Source organism: Scyliorhinus torazame, chromosome 28, assembly GCF_047496885.1.
Source record: "Scyliorhinus torazame isolate Kashiwa2021f chromosome 28, sScyTor2.1, whole genome shotgun sequence".
Lineage (NCBI taxonomy): Eukaryota > Metazoa > Chordata > Chondrichthyes > Carcharhiniformes > Scyliorhinidae > Scyliorhinus > Scyliorhinus torazame.
Window position 1 is genome coordinate 24,019,583 of NC_092734.1, and position 22,278 is coordinate 24,041,860.

A 22,278-nucleotide genomic window follows, 5' to 3' on the forward strand; every position below is an offset into this window, starting at 1 on the left:
CAAAGAAAATAGGGCCCTGGAATTGAGATAATGGGTGGGATTCTCCGACCCCCGGCCGGGGGCTGGCGTGAATCCCGCCCCCACCGTGTCCCGAAGTCTCCGCCATCTGAGATTCGGTGGGGGCGGGAATCGCGCCATGCCGGTCTGCGGGAATCGCACCGCGCCGGTCAGCGGGCCCACCCCCGCCGATTCTCCGGCCCCGCGATGGGCCGAAGTCCCGCTGCTGGAATGCCTGTCCCGCCAGCGTGGATTAACCCACCTTTTGAACGGCGGGACAAGGCGGCGCGGGCAGGCTCCGGGGTCCTTTGGGGGGGGGCGCGGGGCGATCTGGCCCCGGGGGGTGCCCCCACGGTGGCCTGGCCCGCGATCGGGACACACCGATCCGCGGGCGGGCCTGTGCCGTGGGGGCACTCTTTTTCTTCCGCCTTCGCCATGGTCTTCACTATGGCAAAGGCGGTAGAGACCCCCTCCCCTGCGTATGCGCGGGGATGACGTCAGCAGCCGCTGACGCTCACGCGCATGCGCCGACCCGCGTCGCCCGGCGAAGACATTTCAGCCCTGGCTGGCGCGGCGCCAAAGGCCTTTCCCGCCAGCCGGTGGAGCGGAAACCGCTCCGGCGCGGGCTTAGCCCCTCAAGGTGAGGGCTTGGCCCCTAAAGGTGCAGAGACTTCCGCACCCTTGGGACGGCCTGACGCCGGAGTGGTTCTCGCCACTCCCTCACGCCGGAACCCCCCGCCCCGCCGGGTAGGGGAGAATCCCGCCCGGTATACTCCAGATTCACAGCAATGTGATTGACTCTTAAAAATGGCGTCTGAATTGGATGGGCAATAAATACCCATAATGGAGTGAATATAAAAAACTAGAATCAATTGAGTATTGGTTACTGAACAGCAAACAGACAATAGGAATAAACAGGCCTTTTGTGGGTTGGCATTTGTTGCCCATCCCTAACTGGCCTTGAAGCAAGTCACTTGTTCGTTCTTTTTAGAGGGTGTTTAAGAGTCAACTACATCACTATGGGTTTGGAGTCACATGTAGGCCAGACAGGGTAAGGACGGCAGATATCTTTCCCTAAAGAACGTCAGCGAACCAGATGGGTTTTTACGACAATCAGCAACGGTTTTATCGCCATGATTATACTTGCAATTCTAGATTTTAAAAAAATCAAATTCCAATTCACACAATCTGGTGGGATTCAAGCCCAGATCCCCAGAGGATTACCCTGGCCCTCTGGATTATTCGTCCAGTGCCTACCCCATAAAGGGTGTGAGGATCTCATTGCAACATGTAACATTCTTAAGGAGATGAAGAGGCTAGATACTGGGAGGATGTTGCCCTGGCTGGAGCATCAAGGGGACAGGATCACAATCTCAGGATAAGGGACCAGATATTAGGATTGAGACGGAAGGGCAGCACGGTGGCGCAGTGGGTTAGCACTGCTGCCTCACGGCACCGAGGTCCCAGGTTCAATATCCCGGCTCTGGGTCACTGTCCGAGTGGGTTTGCACATTTTCCCCATGTTTGTGTGGTTTTTGCCCCCACAACCCAAAGATGCGCAGAGTAGGTGGATTGGCCACAGTAAATTGCCCCTTAATTGGAAACAATTAATTGGATACACTAAATTGAGACGAGGAGAAATTTCTTCGATCAATGGGTTACAAATCTTTGAAATTCTCCATCCCACAGGGCTATAAATGCTCAGTTATCGTGCATATTTAAGACTGATATTCATGGATTTTTGGATACGAAAGAGATTAATCGATACGTTAATTGTGGAGCAAGGTAGAATCGAGGTAGATCAGCTATGATGTGATTGAATGGCAAAGCAGAAACAAAGGGTGAATGGTCTTCTCCTCCTGCTGGCCTTATCTTTAAACAAGGCTCTTGAATACATGAGCAGATACCAGAGTACAAACTAATACGGGTCAGTTTTTGCCGTTGGCTTTTACATGATTTCAAGGCTTAGAGCATTTCGATTTCATCCCATCTACTCCTACCAGCAAGAGTGAAAATGCTTTTCATGATGTGAACAATCTTACAAAGAGCATGGGCTCAATCCAATGGCCACACTGCGCTGGAAAAGCAGCTCGCTGAGGCGCAGTGTGGCCTATAAAAGCCAGGAGACCCCGCTCCCAGGATCGACCCGGCTCACAACACCTCACGAGATCAAACGCAATCTCGCGAGGCGTTGCGATGTAACCCCGCCCATTGTGGGCGAGATCACTTTTTGCCAAATCTGCGTAGGAGAGCGAGACAGTTAATATCACTCTAAGGTGCAGATTCTTGAGGCACCTGAGGCAATCCCTTCACCTCGGAGACGTCGGGCGAGCACCGTTCAGCAGTGGTCCCCACAAATGGGGATGAGACGGAACGACACACGTACGAGTCTCCCAGGCGATGGGAGGCTCCCACCTGCATGCCCTTTGGGCAGGGTAGTGCCCTGGCACTGCTAGTGCCACCTGGGTACTCTGGCAGGATCAGCCTGGTACCCTGGCAGTGCAACTTGGGTGCCAACCTGGAACTGCCAAGATGCCCAGGTGGTACTGCCAACTGGCATGGGCACTGCCATGTTGGCACTGACAAGGTGTCAGGCTGGCATTTTTTGCACATCGGGTGGGGGTCCCCTGCATGGGGTTTGTGGGGAACCCTCCCAAAGTGTGTTCGGGCTGGGGGAGTGTTGGGGGTCGCTTCAGTGGCCTTGGGAGATGGGGATGCCATTTTTAAATGGCGGAGCTGCCCAGTGTACAAAACGGGGCTATATGTGCCCTTGGTCACGCGTTCCCCACTAAGGACCCTTATACAACACGAGCCTGCGAGCGCCGGGAAACACACGGCTAAACACCCTCGCTATATACCTTTGTTCCCAATTAGCTGAACCGAGACCAACAGTGTTTCATAGACTGGGGAATGATACTTTCAATGAACGAGTGATGAAAGTGGCAGAAGAAACGATCTGGATCGGATGGATAAGTGCGCCTCTGGCAAATTATTTTGGAAAGATTGCAAAATTTGAAATGCAGAGCGAGGAAACGTTAAATGAAGAGAGAGCCGATAGGTGGTGTGAACGAGGGAGGACATTCCATTATCTGGTGCTGAAGATAAATTGTGAGCACAGTTGCCATGTGTACGCGTTGGAGATGGCACTACAGCTTGAAGGCCAACGTGACACCATCGCCAACGGTGATCATGCTCATATTGACTCTGCTGTCCCGGTAGACCTTCTCATTGAACTTAACGATGCTCAGTGTTTCAGGGTCATTTCCTGGGTTAAGCACTAACCCATCCCATAGTACCTGTAGGGGGGACAAAAAGACACATGGGTTTACACTGAGGGTGCACTTGGAAACATCATGTTCAAGGGCAGAACTGCAAAGAAGAAAAAGCTTTCCACCCCCCCCGCCCCCAATTAAATATCCCTTCAGTACAGGGAATACCAATCTCTTCAGCCAAAGTGGAGAGTGTACCGACACGTATGTATTCACTGTATAATCCCACCAAACATAAAAAAACCTTGCAAGAACGTCAACAATTAATATCAGTAGAAAGAGAACCATTGATTCCATCGGGACTGTTGTGACTATGTGTGCACATATATAGGGAAGAATTCGAGTGACTCGCGAGTATTCCTGCAATCTAACCATTACACCTAGAGTTTCATCACGATCTGTAAACTTTTAAATAAAGCGTTTTATTCTCTAAAGCATTGGGAACATTGCAAAATGGCAGCTATCAGTAATAAAAGAATAGGCGGGCTGGCAAAAGTACAATCAGTCACTTCACTAGTGTATTAGCAGGATTTTCTCCCACTTAAATATTGGGAAAGATTAGCAAGGACACCAGGAAGAATCTACAGTGCAGAAGGAGGCCATTCAGCTCATCGGGTCTCCACCAACCCCCCCCAAATCAGCACTCTACCTAGGCCCATTCTCCTGCCCTATCCCAGTAACCTAACGTGCAATCACCTGCCTTGCTTTGAAATAGAGCCGTGGGGTCTTTTGAGATAGCACAGAGGGCCTTGGTCTAATGTCTCATCTGAAAGCTGTGCCTCTGACAGTGCAGCACTCCCTCGGTACTGACCCTCTGACAGTGCAGCACTCCCTCAGTACTTCCCTGAGGGTGCAGCACTCCCTCGGTACTGACAGTGCAGCACTCCCTCAGTACTTCCCTGAGGGTGCAGCACTCCCTCGGTACTGACAGTGCAGCACTCCCTCAGTACTGCCCTGAGGGTGCAGCACTCCCTCGGTACTGACCCTCTGACAGTGCAGCACTCCCTCAGTACTGACAGTGCAGCACTCCCTCGGTACTGACAGTGCAGCACTCCCTCAGTACTGCCCTAAGGGGTGCAGCACTCCCTCGGTACTGACAGTGCAGCACTCCCTCAGTACTGCCCTGAGGGTGCAGCACTCCCTCGGTACTGACAGTGCAGCACTCCCTCAGTACTGCCCTGAGGGGTGCAGCACTCCCTCGGTACTGACAGTGCAACACTCCCTCAGTACTGCCCTGAGGGTGCAGCACTCCCTCGGTACTGACAGTGCAGCACTCCCTCAGTACTGCCCTGAGGGTGCAGCACTCCCTTGGTACTGACCCTCTGACAGTGCAGCACTCCCTCAGTACTGCCCTGAGGGTGCAGCACTCCCTCGGTACTGACAGTGCAGCACTCCCTCAGTACTGCCCTGAGGGGTGCAGCACTCCCTCGGTACTGACAGTGCAGCACTCCCTCAGTACTGCCCTGAGGGTGCAGCACTCCCTTGGTACTTGTAGCGCACAATGACTTACGAGAGAGACGAGTAGAGATGAAGTCGATGAGGCTTTATTAAGCGAGACTTGTCCCCAGCAGTTCAGCAACAGAATGGAGCGGCGGGGAGAAGCTCGGGTTCTTATACTCCGCCTTCAGGGCGGAGCCAGGAGTCAACAGCCAACCAGGACCCGTGATCTGTCAGCCAATAGCATCACGGCTTCACAGTCCCACATGACCCCTAATACATACTACCATATTCACCCCTTGTTAAAAATGAACCCGGCGGGGTGGTGGTTCGCATCGTGGTAGGGGTTTACAAGGCTGGTCCTGGGAGGAAAATTTTGGGCATGTCATTACAGTTTTAGCCCTACACTGGGCTATGTACAAGGTTTGTGAAACTATTTACAATATTCGTAAGAGAAAAGAAAATTTTTTTTTTTTTTTACAGTCCAACAACATTCCTGGTGTCACACCGATGCCACGAGTCGAGCGGGCGGTCTGGTCTTCCTCGTCGATCGCCTCAGCCCCGGTGGTGGTGCAGGTGCTTGTTCCAGCGTTGTCGTCGGGAGCGTTTCGGTGTTTGTTTCTGTTTCACTCCTGGTCGGACACGGGAGGAGGACCGATCCTCCCGGGAAGGGAGTGGTCGCGGGGTGCGCCGGTGGCAGGGAGGGGATGATCGGTGTCGGGGGGGGGTGTGTGTTGCCGGCGGGCGCCAGGTCTCGCAGGGAGACCGTGTCCTGTCGGCCGTCGGGGTACGCCACGTAGGCGTACTGCGGGTTCGCGTGGAGGAGGTGAACCCTCTCGACCAACGGGTCCGACTTGTGCGCCCGCACATGTTTCCGGAGCAAGATGGGTCCTGGGGCCGCCAGCCAGGTCGGCAGCAACGTTCCAGAGGAGGACTTCCTGGGGAAGACAAGGAGGCGCTCATGAGGCGTTTGGTTAGTGGTGGTACACAGCAGCAACGGGATGGAGTGGAGAGCGTCGGGGAGGTCCTCCTGCCACCGGGAAACTGGGAGATCCCTGGACCGTAGGGCCAGTAGGACGGTCTTCCAGACCGTGCCGTTCTCCCTCTCTACTTGTCCGTTGCCCCGGGGGTTGTAGCTGGTCGTCCTGCTCGAGGCTATACCCTTGCTGAGCAGGAACTGGCGCAGCTCGTCACTCATGAAGGAGGACCCCCTGTCGCTATGGATATATGCGGGGCAACCGAACAGTGTGAATATGGTGTTAAGGGCTTTGATGACTGTGGCCGCTGTCATGGGGCAGGGGAAACGGGAGTACTCGTCCACCACGTTCAGGAAGTATGTGTTACGGTCGGTGGAGGGGAGGGGCCCTTTGAAATCCAGACTAAGGCGTTCAAAGGGGCGGGAAGCCTTGATCAGGTGCGCTCTATCCGGCCTGAAAAAGTGCGGTTTGCACTCCGCGCAGATGTGGCAGTTCCTGGTGACTGTACGGACCTCCTCCACAGAGTAGGGGAGGTTGCGGGACTTTATAAAATGGTAGAACCGAGTGACCCCCGGGTGGCAGAGGTCCTCGTGGAGGGCTTGGAGACGGTCTATTTGTGCGTTGGCACATGTGCCGCGGGATAGGGCATCGGACGGCTCGTTCAGCTTTCCGGGACGGTACAAGATCTCGTAGTTGAAGGTGGAGAGCTCGATCCTCCACCTGAAGATCTTGTCATTTTTAATTTTGCCCCGCTGTGCATTATCGAACATGAAGGCTACCGACCGTTGGTCAGTGAGGAGAGTGAATTTCCTGCCGGCCAGGTAATGCCTCCAATGTCGCACAGCTTCCACTATGGCTTGGGATTCCTTTTCCACTGAGGAGTGGCGGATTTCTGAGGCGTGGAGGGTTCGGGAGAAGAAGGCCACTGGTCTGCCCGCTTGGTTAAGGGCGGCCGCCAGAGCTACGTTGGAGGCGTCGCTCTCGACCTGGAAGGGGAGGGACTCGTCGATGGCGCGCATCGTGGCCTTTGCGATATCCGCTTTGATGCGGCTGAAGGCCTGGCGAGCCTCTGTCGACAGGGGGAAGGTAGTGGTCTGTATTAGCGGACGGGCCTTGTCTGCATACTGGGGGACCCACTGGGCGTAATATGAAAAGAATCCCAGGCAACGTTTCAGGGCTTTGGAGCAGTGGGGGAGGGGAAATTCCATGAGGGGGCGCATGCGTTCGGGGTCGGGGCCTATTATCCCATTGCGCACTACGTATCCCAGGATGGCCAGCCGGTTTGTGCTAAAAACGCACTTTTCCTCGTTGTATGTGAGGTTCAAGGCGTTAGCGGTCTGGAGGAATTTTTGGAGGTTGGCGTCGTGGTCCTGCTGATCGTGGCCACAGATGGTTACGTTGTCGAGATACGGGAACGTGGCCTGCAACCCGTGCTGGTCAACCATTCGGTCCATCTCCCGTTGGAAGACCGAGACCCCGTTCGTGACACCAAATGGGACCCTTAGGAAGTGGTATAGACGCCCGTCTGCCTCGAAGGCTGTGTACTTGCGGTCACCTGGGCGGATGGGGAGCTGATGGTAGGCGGACTTGAGGTCCACGGTGGAGAAAACCTTATACTGGGCGATCCGATTTACCATGTTGGATATGCGGGGGAGAGGGTACGCATCTAGCTGTGTGTACCTGTTGATGGTCTGGCTATAGTCTATGACCATCCTTTGCTTCTCCCCGGTCTTTACTACTACCACCTGTGCTCTCCAGGGACTATTGCTGGCCTGGATTATGCCTTCCTTCAGCAACCGCTGGACTTCAGACCGAATAAATATCCGGTCCTGGGCGCTGTACCGTCTGCTCCTAGTGGCGACGGGTTTGCAATCCATGGTGAGGTTTGCAAACAAGGACGGCGGTTCAACTTTGAGAGTTGCGAGGCCGCAGATAGTGAGTGGGGGTATTGGGCCGCCGAATTGAAATGTTAGGCTCTGCAGGTTACACTGGCAATCTAATCCCAGTAATGTGGGCGCGCAGAGTTGGGGAAGGACGTAGAGCCTGTAATTTTTAAACTCCCTCCCTTGCACCGTTAGGTTCGCGATGCAGAACCCTTTGATCTCTACGGAGTGGGATCCTGCAGCTAGGGAAATCTTTTGCGTACTTGGATGGATGGTCAAAAAACAGCGTCTTACCGTGTCGGGGTGGATGAAACTTTCGGTGCTCCCGGAGTCGATCAGGCATGGTGTCTCGTGTCCGTTGATCAGCACCGTTGTTGTCGTCGTCTGGAGCGTCCGGGGCCGTGATTGATCCAGCGTCACCGAGGCCAGTCGTGGTCGTAGTGTCTCAGCGTCTTCTTCGGACCCCGTGGAGCCGTCGATGCTGGGGTCCTTTGTTGTCATCCAAGATGGCGGCGTCCATGAATCGCACGCGGCCGGGGGTGGACAAAATGGCCGCCCCCATGCATCGCACGTGGCTGGGGAGTCACAAGATGGCGGCGCCCATCCTCCCCTCGTGGTGGCCGGGACCCAAAATGGCGGCGCCCGCGGGTCGCACATGGGGCGCTGGGGGGGGGGGTTGGGGAGCGTTTGGGATGCGCTGGGCTCGTTCTTCTCCGGGGATTGCGGCGACCCCCCGGGACCGGCACACAGCCGCGTAATGGCCCTTCTTGCCGCAGCTTTTGCAAATAGCTGCGCGGGCCGGGCAGCGCTGCCGGGGGTGTTTCGCTTGCCCGCAGAAATAGCAGCGGACCCCCCCGGGATGATCTGGCGTTCTAACCGCGCAAGCCTGTGAGGGAGGGGGGGGGGGGTTGTCGCGACGGGGGTCCACCGAGCCCAAGGGGCTGCCGCGCGGTCGGGGACGTAGGTGCCGGCATTTTGTGGGCCACATCTAGGGAAGCTGCAATGGCCCGTGCTTCTGAGAGTCCTAGCGGCTCTTTTTCTAAAAGTCTTTGGCGGATTTGGGGAGAGTTCATACCTGCCACAAACGCATCGCGAATTAACATGTCCGTGTGTTCAGTCGCGTTTACCAGCGGGCAGCTGCAGCCCCGTCCCAAAATCAGCAGCGCGGCGTAGAATTCCTCTAACGATTCTCCGGGACTTTGCTGTCTCGTTGCGAGTTGGTAGCGTGCGTAGACCTGGTTCACGGGGCGAACGTAGATGCTCTTCAGTGCTGCGAGCGCCGTCGGGAAATCCTCTGCGTCTTCTATGAGAGGGTAAATTTCCGGGCTTACCCTCGAATGCAGGACCTGCAGTTTCTGGTCTTCTGTGATCCGGTCGGGGGCCGTTCGGAGGTAGCCTTCAAAACAAGTTTGCCAGTGTTTAAAAACTGCTGCCGAGTTCACTGCGTGGGGGCTGATCCGCAGGCATTCCGGGGCGATCCGGAGCTCCATAGTCCTTTAAGCTCGCTTAATAAATTGTAGCGCACAATGACTTACGAGAGAGACGAGTAGAGATGAAGTCGATGAGGTTTTATGAAGCGAGACTTGTCCCCAGCAGTTCAGCAACAGAATGGAGCGGCGGGGAGAAGCTTGGTTTCTTATACTCCGCCTTCAGGGCGGAGCCAGGAGTCAACAGCCAACCAGGGATCTGTCAGCCAATAGCATCACGGCTTCACAGTCCCACATGACCCCTAATACATACTACCACAGTACTGACCCTCTGACAGTGCAGCACTCCCTCAGTACTGCCCTGACGGTGCAGCACTCCCTCGGTACTGACAGTGCAGCACTCCCTCAGTACTGCCCTGAGGGTGCAGCACTCCCTCGGTACTGACAGTGCAGCACTCCCTCAGTACTGCCCTGAGGGTGCAGCACTCCCTCGGTACTGACAGTGCAGCACTCCCTCAGTACTGCCCTGAGGGTGCAGCACTCCCTCGGTACTGACCCTCTGACAGTGCAGCACTCCCTCAGTACTGCCCTGAAGGTGCAGCACTCCCTCGGTACTCACAGTGCAGCACTCCCTCAGTACTGCCCTGAGGGGTGCAGCACTCCCTCAGTACTGCCCTGAGGGTGCAGCACTCCCTCGGTACTGACAGTGCAGCACTCCCTCAGTACTGCCCTGAGGGTGCAGCACTCCCTCAGTACTGACAGTGCAGCACTCCCTCAGTACTGCCCTGAGGGTGCAGCACTCCCTCGGTACTGACAGTGCAGCACTCCCTCGGTACTGACAGTGCAGCACTCCCTCAGTACTGCCCTGAGGGGTGCAGCACTCCCTCAGTGCTGCCCTGAGGGTGCAGCACTCCCTCGGTACTGATCCTCTGACAGTGCAGCACTCCCTCAGTACTGCCCTGAGGGTGCAGCACTCCCTTGGTACTGACCCTCTGACAGTGCAGCACTCCCTCAGTACTGCCCTGAGGGTGCAGCACTCCCTCGGTACTGACAGTGCAGCACTCCCTCAGTACTGCCCTGAGGGTGCAGCACTCCCTCGGTACTGACAGTGCAGCACTCCCTCAGTACTGCCCTGAGGGTGCAGCACTCCCTCGGTACTGACCCTCTGACAGTGCAGCACTCCCTCAGTACTGCCCTGAGGGTGCATCACTCCCTCGGTACTGACAGTGCAGCACTCCCTCAGTACTGCCCTGAGGGGTGCAGCACTCCCTCAATACTGCCCTGAGGGTGCAGCACTCCCTCGGTACTGATCGTCTGACAGTGCAGCACTCCCTCAGTACTGCCCTGAGGGTGCATCACTCCCTCGGTACTGACAGTGCAGCACTCCCTCAGTACTGCCCTGAGGGTGCAGCACTCCCTCAGTACTGCCCTGAGGGTGCATCACTCCCTCGGTACTGACAGTGCAGCACTCCCTCAGTACTGACCCTCTGACAGTGCTGCACTCCCTCAGTGCTGACCCTCTGACAGTGCAGCACTCCCTCGGTACTGACCCTCTGACAGTGGAGCACTCCCTCAGTACTGACCCTCTGACAGTGCAGCACTCCCTCAGTACTGACCCTCTGACAGTGCAGCACTCCCTCAGTACTGACCCTCTGACAGTGCAGCACTCCCTCAGTACTGACCCTCTGACAGTGCAGCACTCCCTCAGTACTGACCCTCTGACAGTGCAGCACTCCCTCAGTCCTGCCCTGAAGGTGCATCTTGGATTTCATGCTCAAGTCCCGTGGATGGATAGAGGGAGAAATAAAGCGTTGGGGGCCCACAATTCTCCGACTGAGAGATGAGGGAGGGAGCCATTGACCCCCAGCCGCCAATTATTCTTGCAAAGCAAGTGGATTTCCTGACACCAGCTGCGGAAGGGTCCAAACTCAGGAGCCCAGTGGCACACAAAGAAGTGGCGAACAAAACATTCAATTGGGAAAGTGGAGCTGGGAAATGGAAGGAGAGCAAAAAACAAAAACAGCAGGCTACGGGGGGAGCAAGGTCAGAGAAACAGCTCGAGCCACACAAGGGGACAAGACCCTTTGGAACTCTGCAAGTTTGTCACGCGATGACAAATAATTTGTTTCGGAACACATCACTATCTTATTACCAATCACAAGCAGTCACCAGCTAACGGAGCCCATCAGCTAATTAAGGACAGACTCACATTGTCAATTGCTATTATTCCTCCTTTCCGGATAAGTTGCAGGCATTTCTCATAATACAAGCTGTAATTCTGCTTGTCAGCATCGATGAAGACAAAGTCAAAGGATTTCGCTTTGCCAGCTTCTAGAAGCTCATCTGTGGAAAAACCGTGAAATAACAGAGTTAGTGAAAAAGGGACCAAATCATTTTCCAGTATCGACATAGCAGTAAGTGTATGCTTTGGCAGTGATAATGTTAAATTCATTTCCTCATTAAAGAAAGCTGGTGGCGTTTGGCTCAACCTCCAAAAGAGTATCCAAAGAGAAAATGCTGGAAAATCTCAGCAGGTCCGGCAGCAGCTGTGGGGAGAGAAAAGAGTTAACGTTTCGAGTCATCTGGACCAGCTGAGATTTTCAGATTCCAACATCCAGTCTCACGGCGCCGAGATCCCAGGTTCGATCCCGGCTCTGGGTCACTGTCCGTGTGGAGTTTCCACATTCTCCCCGTGTTTGCGTGGGTTTCGCCCCCACAACCCAAAGATGTGCAGGGTAGGTGGATTGAACATGCTAAATTGCCCCTTAATTGGAAAATTGGGCGAGATTCTCCACTCCCGCGCCGGTTGGGAGAATCGCCTGGGCCGCCAAAATTTCCCGGGACGCCGGTCCGGCGCCCTCCCGCGATTCTCCCAAGCGGCGGGAACGGCCCGGTCGAGTTCCGCGGGCCGGAGAATCGCCGGAGGCACCCAAAATGGCGATTCTCCGGCACCCCCGCTATTCTCAGGCCCGGATGGGCCGAGCGGCCAGGCCAAAATGGCGGGTTCCCCCCGGCGCCGTCCACACCTGGGGCGAAATTCTCCCCAAACGGCGCGATGTCCGCTGACTGGCGCCCAAAACGGCGCCAATCAGACGGGCATCGCGCCGCCCCGAAGGTGCGGAATGCTCCGCATCTTTGGTGGCCGATCCCCAACATTGAGGGGCTAGGCCGGCGCCGGAGGGATTTCCGCCCCGCCAGCTGGCGGAAACGGCCTTTGCTGCCCCGCCAGCTGGCGCGGAAATGACATGTCGGGGCGGCGCATGCGCGGGAGCATCAGCGGCTGCTGACAGTTTCCCGCGCATGCACAGTGGGGAGAGTCTCTTCCGCCTCCGCCATGGTGGAGACCGTGGCGGAGGCTGAAGGGAAAGAGTGCCCCCACGGCACAGGCCCCGATCGCGGGCCAGGCCACCGTGGGGGCACCCCCCGGGGTCAGATCGCCCCGCGCCCCCCCCCAGGACCCCGGAGCCCGCCCACGCCGCCTTGTCCCGCCGGTAAATAGGTACTCTAATTTACGCCGGCGGGATAGGCAATTTATCGCAGGACTTAGGCCCATCCGGGCCGGAGAATCGAGCGGGGGGGGGCCCGCCAACCGGCGCGGCGCGATTCCCACCCCCGCCCAATCTCCGGTGCCGGAGACTTCGGCAACCGGCGGGGGCGGGATTCACGGCAGCCCCCGGCGATTCTCCGACCCGGCGGGGGGTCGGAGAATGACGCCCCTGGTCGCTGTCGTCAGGAACAGCCCGCGAACGCTGGGGGGGGGGGGGGCGGCCTGCGGGGGGGCAAGGGGGGATCCCCCTGCACCGGGGGGTACCTCAAATGTGGGGTGGCCTGCGATCGGTGCCCACCGATTGTCAGGCTGTCCTCTCTGAAGGAGGACCTCCTTTCTTCCGCGGCCCCACAAGATCCGTCCGCCACCTTATTGCGGGGCGGACTTAGAGAGGACGGCAGCCACGCATGCGCGGGTGACGCCAGTTATGCGGCGCCGGCCGCATCATCTATGCGGTGCCGCCTTTACGCGGGCGACAAGGCCCTGCGCGTGTAGATGACGCGGCCCCGATCCTAACCCATTGTCAGGGCCTGAATCGGTCGGGATCGGGGTCATTTCGCGCCGTCGTGAACCTCGACGGCGTTCACGACGGCACGGCCACTTCGGCGCGAATCCCGCCCATTAATTGGGCACTCTAAATTTATTTTTTTTAAAAAAAATTTTAGAGAATAAACTTGCTGAAGGTAAAAGACAAACTGCTGCAGTATTCCCCCATCATCTACTAACATCTGATATTAACAGAAATGGATGCGACTTAATGCTAATATTCATGTATGTATAGAACTGATGATGTTTTATGCTTCGGTGATAATTATCACATGAAGACCCGACATTGTAAGGCATCATGGCTGAAAGTGTAGCTCAGTTAAGCAGTTATGGATTTGAACCCCATTTCATTGAATTCAAACCCTGAGCTACCATGTCCTCTGTATCTCCAGTTTCAGTTGACTACAGAGTCAGGGGCCAGAATGGAAGCTAGCCATTTGCTTCAGGTAACAAGTAGATAGCCCCACTCTTGACCTAAACTAGTCTTTAAAGAGCAGGTAGCAACCTCATTTTAAACAGTTAATAAGAATTACTGCTCTTTTTTTTTGATTGTTTCTGTTTAAGCAGTGAAGGTTGTAACCATTACGGATGAAGAGAGGGAGACACCAAGGTGCTGCAGCCATTTTCTGCTTTAAAGCTATGCTGGACAGCAAGACAGCAAGACAGAGGCATAAGGCACAGTGGTCAGGCAGAGGAACTGGCAAAGCTTTACCTGTCGAGTCCCAATGGGACAGATGGTTGTTGGATAAAAGGTTCCCAACATAATGCCTGTCATTATCAAAGCCAATGGGCAGCACGGTAGCACAGTGGTTCGCACAGCTGTTTCACAGCTCCAGGGTCCCAGGTTCGATTCCCGGCTTGGGTCACTGTGTGGAGTCTGCACGTTCTCCCCGTGTCTGTTTGGGTTTCCTCCGGGTGCTCCGCTTTCCTCCCACAGTCCAAAGGTGTGGAACGTAGGTGGATTGGCCAAGCTAAATTGCCCTTAGCGTCCAAAAAGGTTGGTTGGGGTTACTGGGTTCCGGGGATAGAGGGGAGGTGTGGGCTTGGGTAGGGTGCTCTTTCCAAGGGCCGGTGCAGGCTTGATGGGCCGAATGACCTCCTTCTGCTCTGTTGATATTATGATTCTATGACTCACAGGATTTCATCAACATTGACTGCTTTTAGTCAAAACCAGTAGGAAATCATTGGAAAGTTTGAAAGTAGGACAAGGAATCAGGATGTCCAAAATCAGGCTTATCCATTAGTTGGGTCTCTTATTTTCACACTTGGGTGTAGATCCAAATCTGATAAATCTTGATCAATCTAGCAAACAGCCAATTCAACCAGAGGGGATTGTCAAAACTGTGCTTTGGGCATTGTCATTATTTTAACAACATTTATTTTAGCAGGAGACAAAAGGATAGAGTGTGCTTATTTGGGAATCCTATTTTCCCATTCAGCAGCAAGGGACGTAAAATCTGTGCCACTACTGCACTAAATCCTGGCCACACCGATACCCAAATATTTCAAGCTCTCCACAGCAGTAATTAAATTGGAGGGGTCGATAGCTGAACGGCTACAAGCCGAGGCAAGGGCCAGTTTATTCCACACTGAAATGTAATCCAAATTGATCTGCTAACATTCAATTCATCCTTCAAGGTTGGCTAATTAATAAATATCAGTTCATGTTTGTTCCAGTAGAAAGTCAAAGCAAAGACACATTTTCATTGCTGACGGATCTCTGGCAGCCTTGGCTTACTTGTATCTAGAGGACAAACCCATCTCCCCAGAAGCATGGAATAAAATTGTGTAAAATTGTTTTTAAAAAATAATCCTATCTATTTCATTATAATAATATATGCAAAGAAAAAGGTAGCGATGCGGTAAAAGCCAGTAATCTGATCTTATATATATTTACAAAGGAACTCAGACAGTGACAGCCGGATAACTATTTCCTTTTGTACACACAACATTTTACAATTCTACAAAGCAACCACAATCCTAGACTAATTGTTTTTAAAAATCATTCATTCACAGGATGTGGAAGTTGCTGATAAGACCAGCATTTATTGCCCATTACAATTTCCCATTCAGAAAGATGTAGCGAGCTACCTTCTTGACTACAACTGCGTGGCTTGCTGGGCCATTTCCCAGGGCGTTTAAGAGTCAATCATATTCCACATTGGTCTGGAGTCACACTTGTCTCAGGCCCGGTAAGGATGGCAGATTTCCTTCTCTAAGGCCATTAATGAATCAGATGGGGTTTTCATGACTATCTGGTAGTTTCACAGTCACCATTACGGATGCTAGCTTTTTACTCCAGAATTTTATTTAATTAATTGATGATTAAAGCCAACTGACTGACAGGGAAAAGGCATGTTTCTGGCTCTCTTTGCCCTTAACAGGATCTTCTCGTGGATTTGCTCTAGGATCGGGTCAAAACTGCCGCACTCAGGTCCTCGATAAGGGTGGCACAAAGAGGGAGGGTGGCTGGCTGCCTGTTTCTATTATGTGGTTTAATCCGTGCCCAGTTGGTCTTAGACATGCCGTGCACTCAATACACTCGACCTGCGGGCAATGCAAGATGTTCTACCGGCCTCGTTCAGCCCGAGTCAGTGGCCTCTCGCAAGATTTACGACGCTCATTTCACCATGTGAGATCTAACGAGATCTCATGAGGTATCGCGATCTGGGGCAAATGGTAAATTGGGACGTTGGAGAAGGTGTCCGGAGGCTGGGCGGGGGGGTGGGGGGTGCGGGTTGGCGCACTGATCTCTTCCTGCACTGGTGAGCTGAGCCCGTTAGTGCAGGAAATGAGTCTAAGTGTGGCCTTGGTGGGGCCATCCTCGCTGAAGCCTGAAAAAGAAGCGGAGTCCCGTTTAACAGCGGGGTCGTTGTTGCTGCTGCAGGCATCGGGAAACACGCCGCTAAACGCACCCAAAATGGGACTCTTGTCTTTTAAAAAAAAATAATTCTCACCCAAAGGATCGAAATTATCGGTTTGCTTTGGTTCCATTGGGCAGCAATTGACTATATTTGAGACGGCTCCTCTGTTTGAGGACGCAGGAGTGCAGCTGCTTTTGTGTTGGTGACACAGGGATTGTTGGAAATCCATAGAGGTTTACATAGTCTGATGTTGCCGCAGTGAGATGGCTGACAGCTGTGCTGTACCACCCAACGACAAAATGGCCCAAAGCAGGATGACACAGCTGTAAGGTGTGTTGTGAAAACTTGGAAGAATATGAAATTTGAAACATGAAAATAACACTAAGAATACCTGAGGCGTTTAAATAAAAAGGAGAAGTAGTACAAGGGGTTAACAGCAGCAGCCTGTTTTGAACAGACAAGGATGAAAACAGATAGGAGCTTCATTTTATTCACAAGTTAAAAAAGACATTTGATTGACTTAAAAACTCTTAAAGTTATATGAAAAGAAACAGTATCGCACAAATCTTTAGTAAGGAGTTATTTAATTGAACAAATAGGAAAAGCGGCCAGAATCTAAAGTATAAGATAAGTAACAACAGTCAAAGTGTGAAAAGTTGCTAACACTAGTAATAAAATGAAACAACTGATTGATAAATTGAGGAAACTAGAAGGTGACAAAGTAACATTATAACGTATATAGCATTTGAAGTTAAAACCTTTTGAAAATGGTCAAAGCAGATAAAGTTAGAAACAGGAGATAACACTAACATGACATTAATTTAACCTGAAGATGACCCGAGTCGAATCAGAGAAAAGGTGTATCAGAAAAAGACATGAAACCAAAAGAGTGCGAACTAAGGCACACAAATTTGTGACATGTCAAGCAAAGCGAGAAAAATGCAGTCAAAGATGGTGTAGCACCATCGATCACACACGAGGCGAGACGTAAAGAACTTCAATCGAGGCTTTATTGAGCAGACTTGTTCAGACTTGTTCCCCAGCAGCTCAGTCACAGAATGCAGCAGTGGGGAGTAACCCGGGTATCTGGGTGGAGCCCAGTAGGCGGCAGTTCCAATCGGGATCCAGCATCTGTCCTCCAATAGCTCCTCAGCATTCATGGTGTACCGTATCATCCCTAATACATACCACCACAGATGGCAAGCTAGGGAGAAGGAAACTGCACTATCGCTGTAGAAGTAGCACCACGCTTCTAAACTACTAAAATTTAGCATACCAAAAGTCATGCAGACAGACTGAAGGGTGCCAGGTGCAAAGGTTAAGGGGCACCAAATGGCTATAAGAACTGGGGATAATGAGCAGAGAATCAGAAGAGCATCTTCCTCGGTGATGGGACGAGCAACATCGATAGACCGGGCAGCCCAGAGAACTCAGCAGAAGACCAAAAGTTAAAGAAACCTGATTGTCAAGAGAGACTTGAAAGTCTGCAACTGGTCCGAACAAGAAAAGATCTTTCTACCTTTCTGTAAAAGTAGTTATTCTCTTTTAACTTGAAAATAAAGTTAAGTTCAAATTGATAACCTGAAAGAGTGGTTATTATTATTCTCTTTAAAGTTACTTTACTTCACTTAGCAAGCTGGACCCGTGTTTAAGTCACTAAGTGATAAGTAGCTAAAATTCTTCTACAAAGATACGAGTTATACCGGGGGATAACTTGAAATACTAGTTTGACCCGGATAGCACTCGCCGAAGTCTGCGTATGAGTCGGGGAATGAGAATCCCTGCTCACCATTTAGAATAAATCGCCCCTTTTTGGGAAAGGGGGAAATCTAAGAACAGTGGTGAGGCAAAAACTACAGGTGACGAGAGTTAGAAAGCTACAAATGTATTTTGTGCAAACTGTTTTCTTCTTGAGGTCCTTGATCCACCAGCACCCCCATATAAAAATGGTGCCTTCCATACTCTGCATTGCTGTTTTTCAGCAATCACACCTAAAGAGTTATTGATACTTTGAAAAGTTGACCCCACTAGAGACTGGAATGAGGAGCAGGAATTATCTTTGCTCCAATGGGTGTATATATGTAGGAACTCTCATTTAAGTTGCGTGCAAATGAAGTTAAAAGCTGGCCAGACCCAGGCTGGCCTTTACTCTGGGGAAATGCTGACCTGAAGCAAAATTAATAAATGTTACACTGTTAATGGAGACAGTCATTTACTTGTGACCTGTCATTCATTAGGAAAATCTTGGCTCATTCGAAAGCTCAGCTTCAATTACCATTTCTTTCAGACTGCTCCCAAACGCAGCCAAGGATTTATTCAGTAATATTACATTGCCTTAAAAGCTGCCGACACTAAGCAGGCGAGCATATAATCATCTCTCATGCTGGCCTCATTCTGTCCAAACAATGGATAATATGATTACGAAACCTATTTAAAGAGTTCTCCCATCTCTCGACAAGTCTTTAATGTATACTGAAATTAAAAGAAATTAATAAGCAAGCGTTTGCGATATTAATAATGGTTTTGGATTGGTCAACCACACAAGGAGGCCAGAGAACTTAGAAACCATAGGCAGCCCGAGATTGGGGACCTGTCTCACAATGCTATTGGTGAGCGCCAAGACAAGCCCGTCTTTCACTGCTGACTGCAAAATCCAGACAAACGTTTGTCAAGGACACAATGACAGGTCAAGGGGCAGAATTTGACTGCCACTGAAACGTGTGTTTGTCAAAAACCACAATCGAAGGAAGTTCCTCTTTAAAAATCACCACAGTGATTCTGTAGGTTATCAAGGGGGGGGGGGGGGGTCCTGTGGGACAGTGCGTAGCGTCCCCTGCCCCTAGTCCAGGACTTGATGGCCACAGAAGGTTTGCTCGTAATGTGGCCACACGGGTTGACTATCAACCTGTGAATCCTTCCAATACACCTGACGCCAGGTGGTAAGACTGGCAGAGGGCAACAGCAAACCACTGCATTACTTTCAGAAGCATAATCATAGCCCAATCCAGTGGCAGTCTATGGTCACCAACACCCTCTTAGGACATGGTATCTGAAGGAGGAGGAGGGCTTATAAAACTTTTGCCCTCACATGAGACTTTGGGGATGGTTCAAGAAAAAGGGTCCCAAGCAAGAAAGGCCTTACTTAGATAAACTGCATATTTTTACTTTAGAAATAATAGACTCTGAGGAGATCTGATGGAGGATTCTCATTCTGAACGGACAAGACAACATTGACCGATCATTTAATTTAACCAGGTCAGGGAGGACCAGGGCCATGCATAGTTAGACAAGGGCGGAACTAAGACAAATGAAGGAGCTTCTTTTCCCAGAGGATAATTCCCTGAAGAAACAAGTTATACACTACTTAAGGAAAGACAGCTCGAGCAGTTTCTGGCACTGACAGACATTACAGAACGCAGAAACAAACAGGTGGCAGCCCAAGTTAAATGGATCGTGGTAACGGTCTCCAGGACGAGCTCTGATGGTCGATTAGCTTACTGCTGGTGGGCGGGGAAAGGTGTGGGACGTTTGAAAGGCATCAAAACGGGACAGGGTTGGCTCGATGGAGCCGGTCTTTTCCTTTCCATCATTTTCTTATGGGATTAGAATCAAAAGGTCATTCAATCGTCAGAAGGGTTAAGGAGCAAAATTGATGCATATGTGGAGTGAAGCACAACTATGTGTTGATGCCGAGGAGGTGGAGGAAGCACTGATTTATTAGTGTAATTCAATGTAATGCGGAAGTTTGAATAATTAAGGACTAAATCAGTCAACCTGTCAATGAAAGAAATCCCAATTTCTAAATATCGAGATGGATTTGATTATATACATTAATATTTGGAACAGTAATTATTGTGTCAGCTTTTCCTAATATTTCTATCAGCACCTCTGGAAAATCCAATAAATCTATCACAATCGCCTGTAAATGTGTAATCTTCATGGTATCAGGCCCACTGCTTCAATCCTGTGGGGATTTTAAACACGTCAGGACAAATTTCTGCTCCACCTTTTTCATTTGCTCCTTGGAGAAGAATAGTAAGGAAGTGCCCGCCTTGCTAGCAACCTCGGCCTTCAAGAGATTGGGACACCATTTACAGGGTGCCCTGGTCTTCTTACGGAAATAAAAATAAAAACAAAAGCCCGCCCCCACCTCAAGCACACGCGGACCCCCCCCCCCCCCCCCCCCCCAAAATCAGGTACACAGGGAACCACCCCCCACCTCAAGCACCCTTTTAGGCCTTTTCCCAAACACTGCCCCTCTCCCCCCCCCCCAGCAAGGCACAACCTGTCCCTCCCCCACTCCCACAGAAGGGGAACCCTCTCCCTCCAGGCACACGGGAACTACCCCCCCCCCCCCCCACTATGCACAAGGGGAATCCTGCCCCAACAATAACATAGGGAACGCCGCTCCCACGTCATGCACACAGGTAACCCACCCTCATGGGCCTCCCCAAAGGAAGCCCGCCCCCCCCCCCCCCACATTGCTGAGGGGGACTGTCCCCTGGCATTGCCCACTAGCCCCAGGGGGCAGTGCCTGGGTGCTGCCCAAGCATGACCCTCTCCCCGCAGGGGGCTATACCTGACGGGGACCGTTTGCCCAGCTTCCTGTTTTACACCCTGCCAATGTGACGTGAGGCGTAATCGAGCAGGGAAGCTCGCTAAAGATATTCAAATGTTTTTTAATAGATTTCTGTCATTGCATGGCAGTGCTCTGACTGTGAGATGTGGCAGGTCCGGGAGGCTTCCAGCGTCCCGGATGGCTTCACCTGCAGAAAGTGCACCCAACTGGAGCTCCTCACAGACCGCATGGTTCGGTTGGAGCAGCAATTGGATGCACTTAGGAGCATGCAGGTGGCGGAAAGCGTCATAGATCGCAGTTATGTAAATGTGGTCACACCCAAGGTGCAGGCAGAGAAATGGGTGACCACCAGAAAGGGCAGACAGTCAGTGCAGGAATCCCCTGTGGTTGTCCCCCTCTCGAACAGGTATACCCCTTTGGATACTGTCGGGGGGGATAGCCTATCAGGGGAAAACAGCAGCAGCCGGAGAAGTGGCACCACGGCTGGCTCTGATGTTCAGAAGGGAGGGTCAAAGCGCAGAAGAGTAATAGTAATAGGGGACTCTATAGTCAGGGGCACAGATAGGTGCTTCTGTGGACGTGAAAGAGACTCCAGGATGGTATGTTGCCTCCCTGGTGCCAGGGTCCAGGATGTCTCCGAACGGGTAGAGGGCATCCTGAAGGGGGAGGGCAAACAGGCAGAGGTTCTTGTACATATTGGTACTAACGACATATGCAGGAAGGGGCATGAGGTCCTGCAGCAGGAGTTCAGGGAGCTAGGCAGAAAGTTTTTTTTAAAAAATATATTTTATTGAAAATTTTTGGTCAACCATCACAGTACATTGTGTATCCTTTACACAATAATATAACCGTATAAATAACAATGACCTGTTTTATAAACAAAGAATAAATAATATATAACAAAAACGGAAACTAAAATTAAATGGCAACTGCCTTGTCTCAGATAAACACTCTCCAAAAATATGATTTAACAGTCCAATATACAATTATTTATAGCAACGACCTATACATATTATACATATATATTAACAACCCTGAGAGTCCTTCTGGTTCCTCCCCCCCCTCCCTCCCCCCCCCGCCCCCGCCCCTCCCCCCCCCCCCCCCCCCCCCCCCCCCCGGGCTGCTGCTGCTGCCTTCTTCTTTTCCATTCCCTCTATCTTTCTGTGAGGTATTCGACGAACGGTTGCCACCGCCTGGTGAACCCTTGAGCCGATCCCCTTAGGACGAACTTAATCCGTTCCAGCTTTAGAGACCCTGCCATGTCATTTATCCAGGTCTCCACCCCCGGAGGCTTGGCTTCCTTCCACATCAAGAGTATCCTGCGCCGGGCTACTAGGGACGCAAAGGCCAAAACATCGGCCTCTCTCGCCTCCTGCACTCCCGGCTCTTGTGCAACCCCAAATATAGCCAACCCCCAGCTTGGTTCGACCTGGACCCCCACTACTTTCGAAAGCACCTTTGTCACCCCCACCCAGAACCCCTGTAGTGCCGGACATGACCAAAACATGCGGGTGTGATTCGCTGGGCTTCTCGAGCATCTCTCACACCTATCCTCTACTCCAAAAAATTTACTGAGCCGTGCTCCAGTCATATGCGCCCTGTGTAACACCTTAAATTGAATCAGCCCACAACCGTTCAGACCCAAGAAGATGCCAACGGCCACAGCTGACAAAGAGGGCAGAGAAGAATGACTTGCTTTAAAATGCTGGGCCTCACAAGTCCAAAAAATAAACCTCCAAGACACATGAATAA

General features: G+C 52.1%; 1 protein-coding gene across 1 annotated transcript in view; it reads right to left on the reverse strand.

Annotated features, from left to right (window-relative positions):
- Positions 1-1,098: 1,098 nt before the first annotated feature.
- Positions 1,099-22,278, reverse strand: part of comtd1 (catechol-O-methyltransferase domain containing 1) — a 53,181-nt gene continuing 32,001 nt past the window's right edge. Inside the window, exons 6-7 of the mRNA XM_072491659.1 lie at positions 11,200-11,333; positions 1,099-3,293 (exon numbers count right to left, since the gene is read on the reverse strand). Coding sequence (XP_072347760.1) covers positions 3,144-3,293; positions 11,200-11,333 — 284 coding nt within the window. The 3' untranslated portion in view covers positions 1,099-3,143. The remainder of the gene's footprint in view (positions 3,294-11,199; positions 11,334-22,278) is intronic.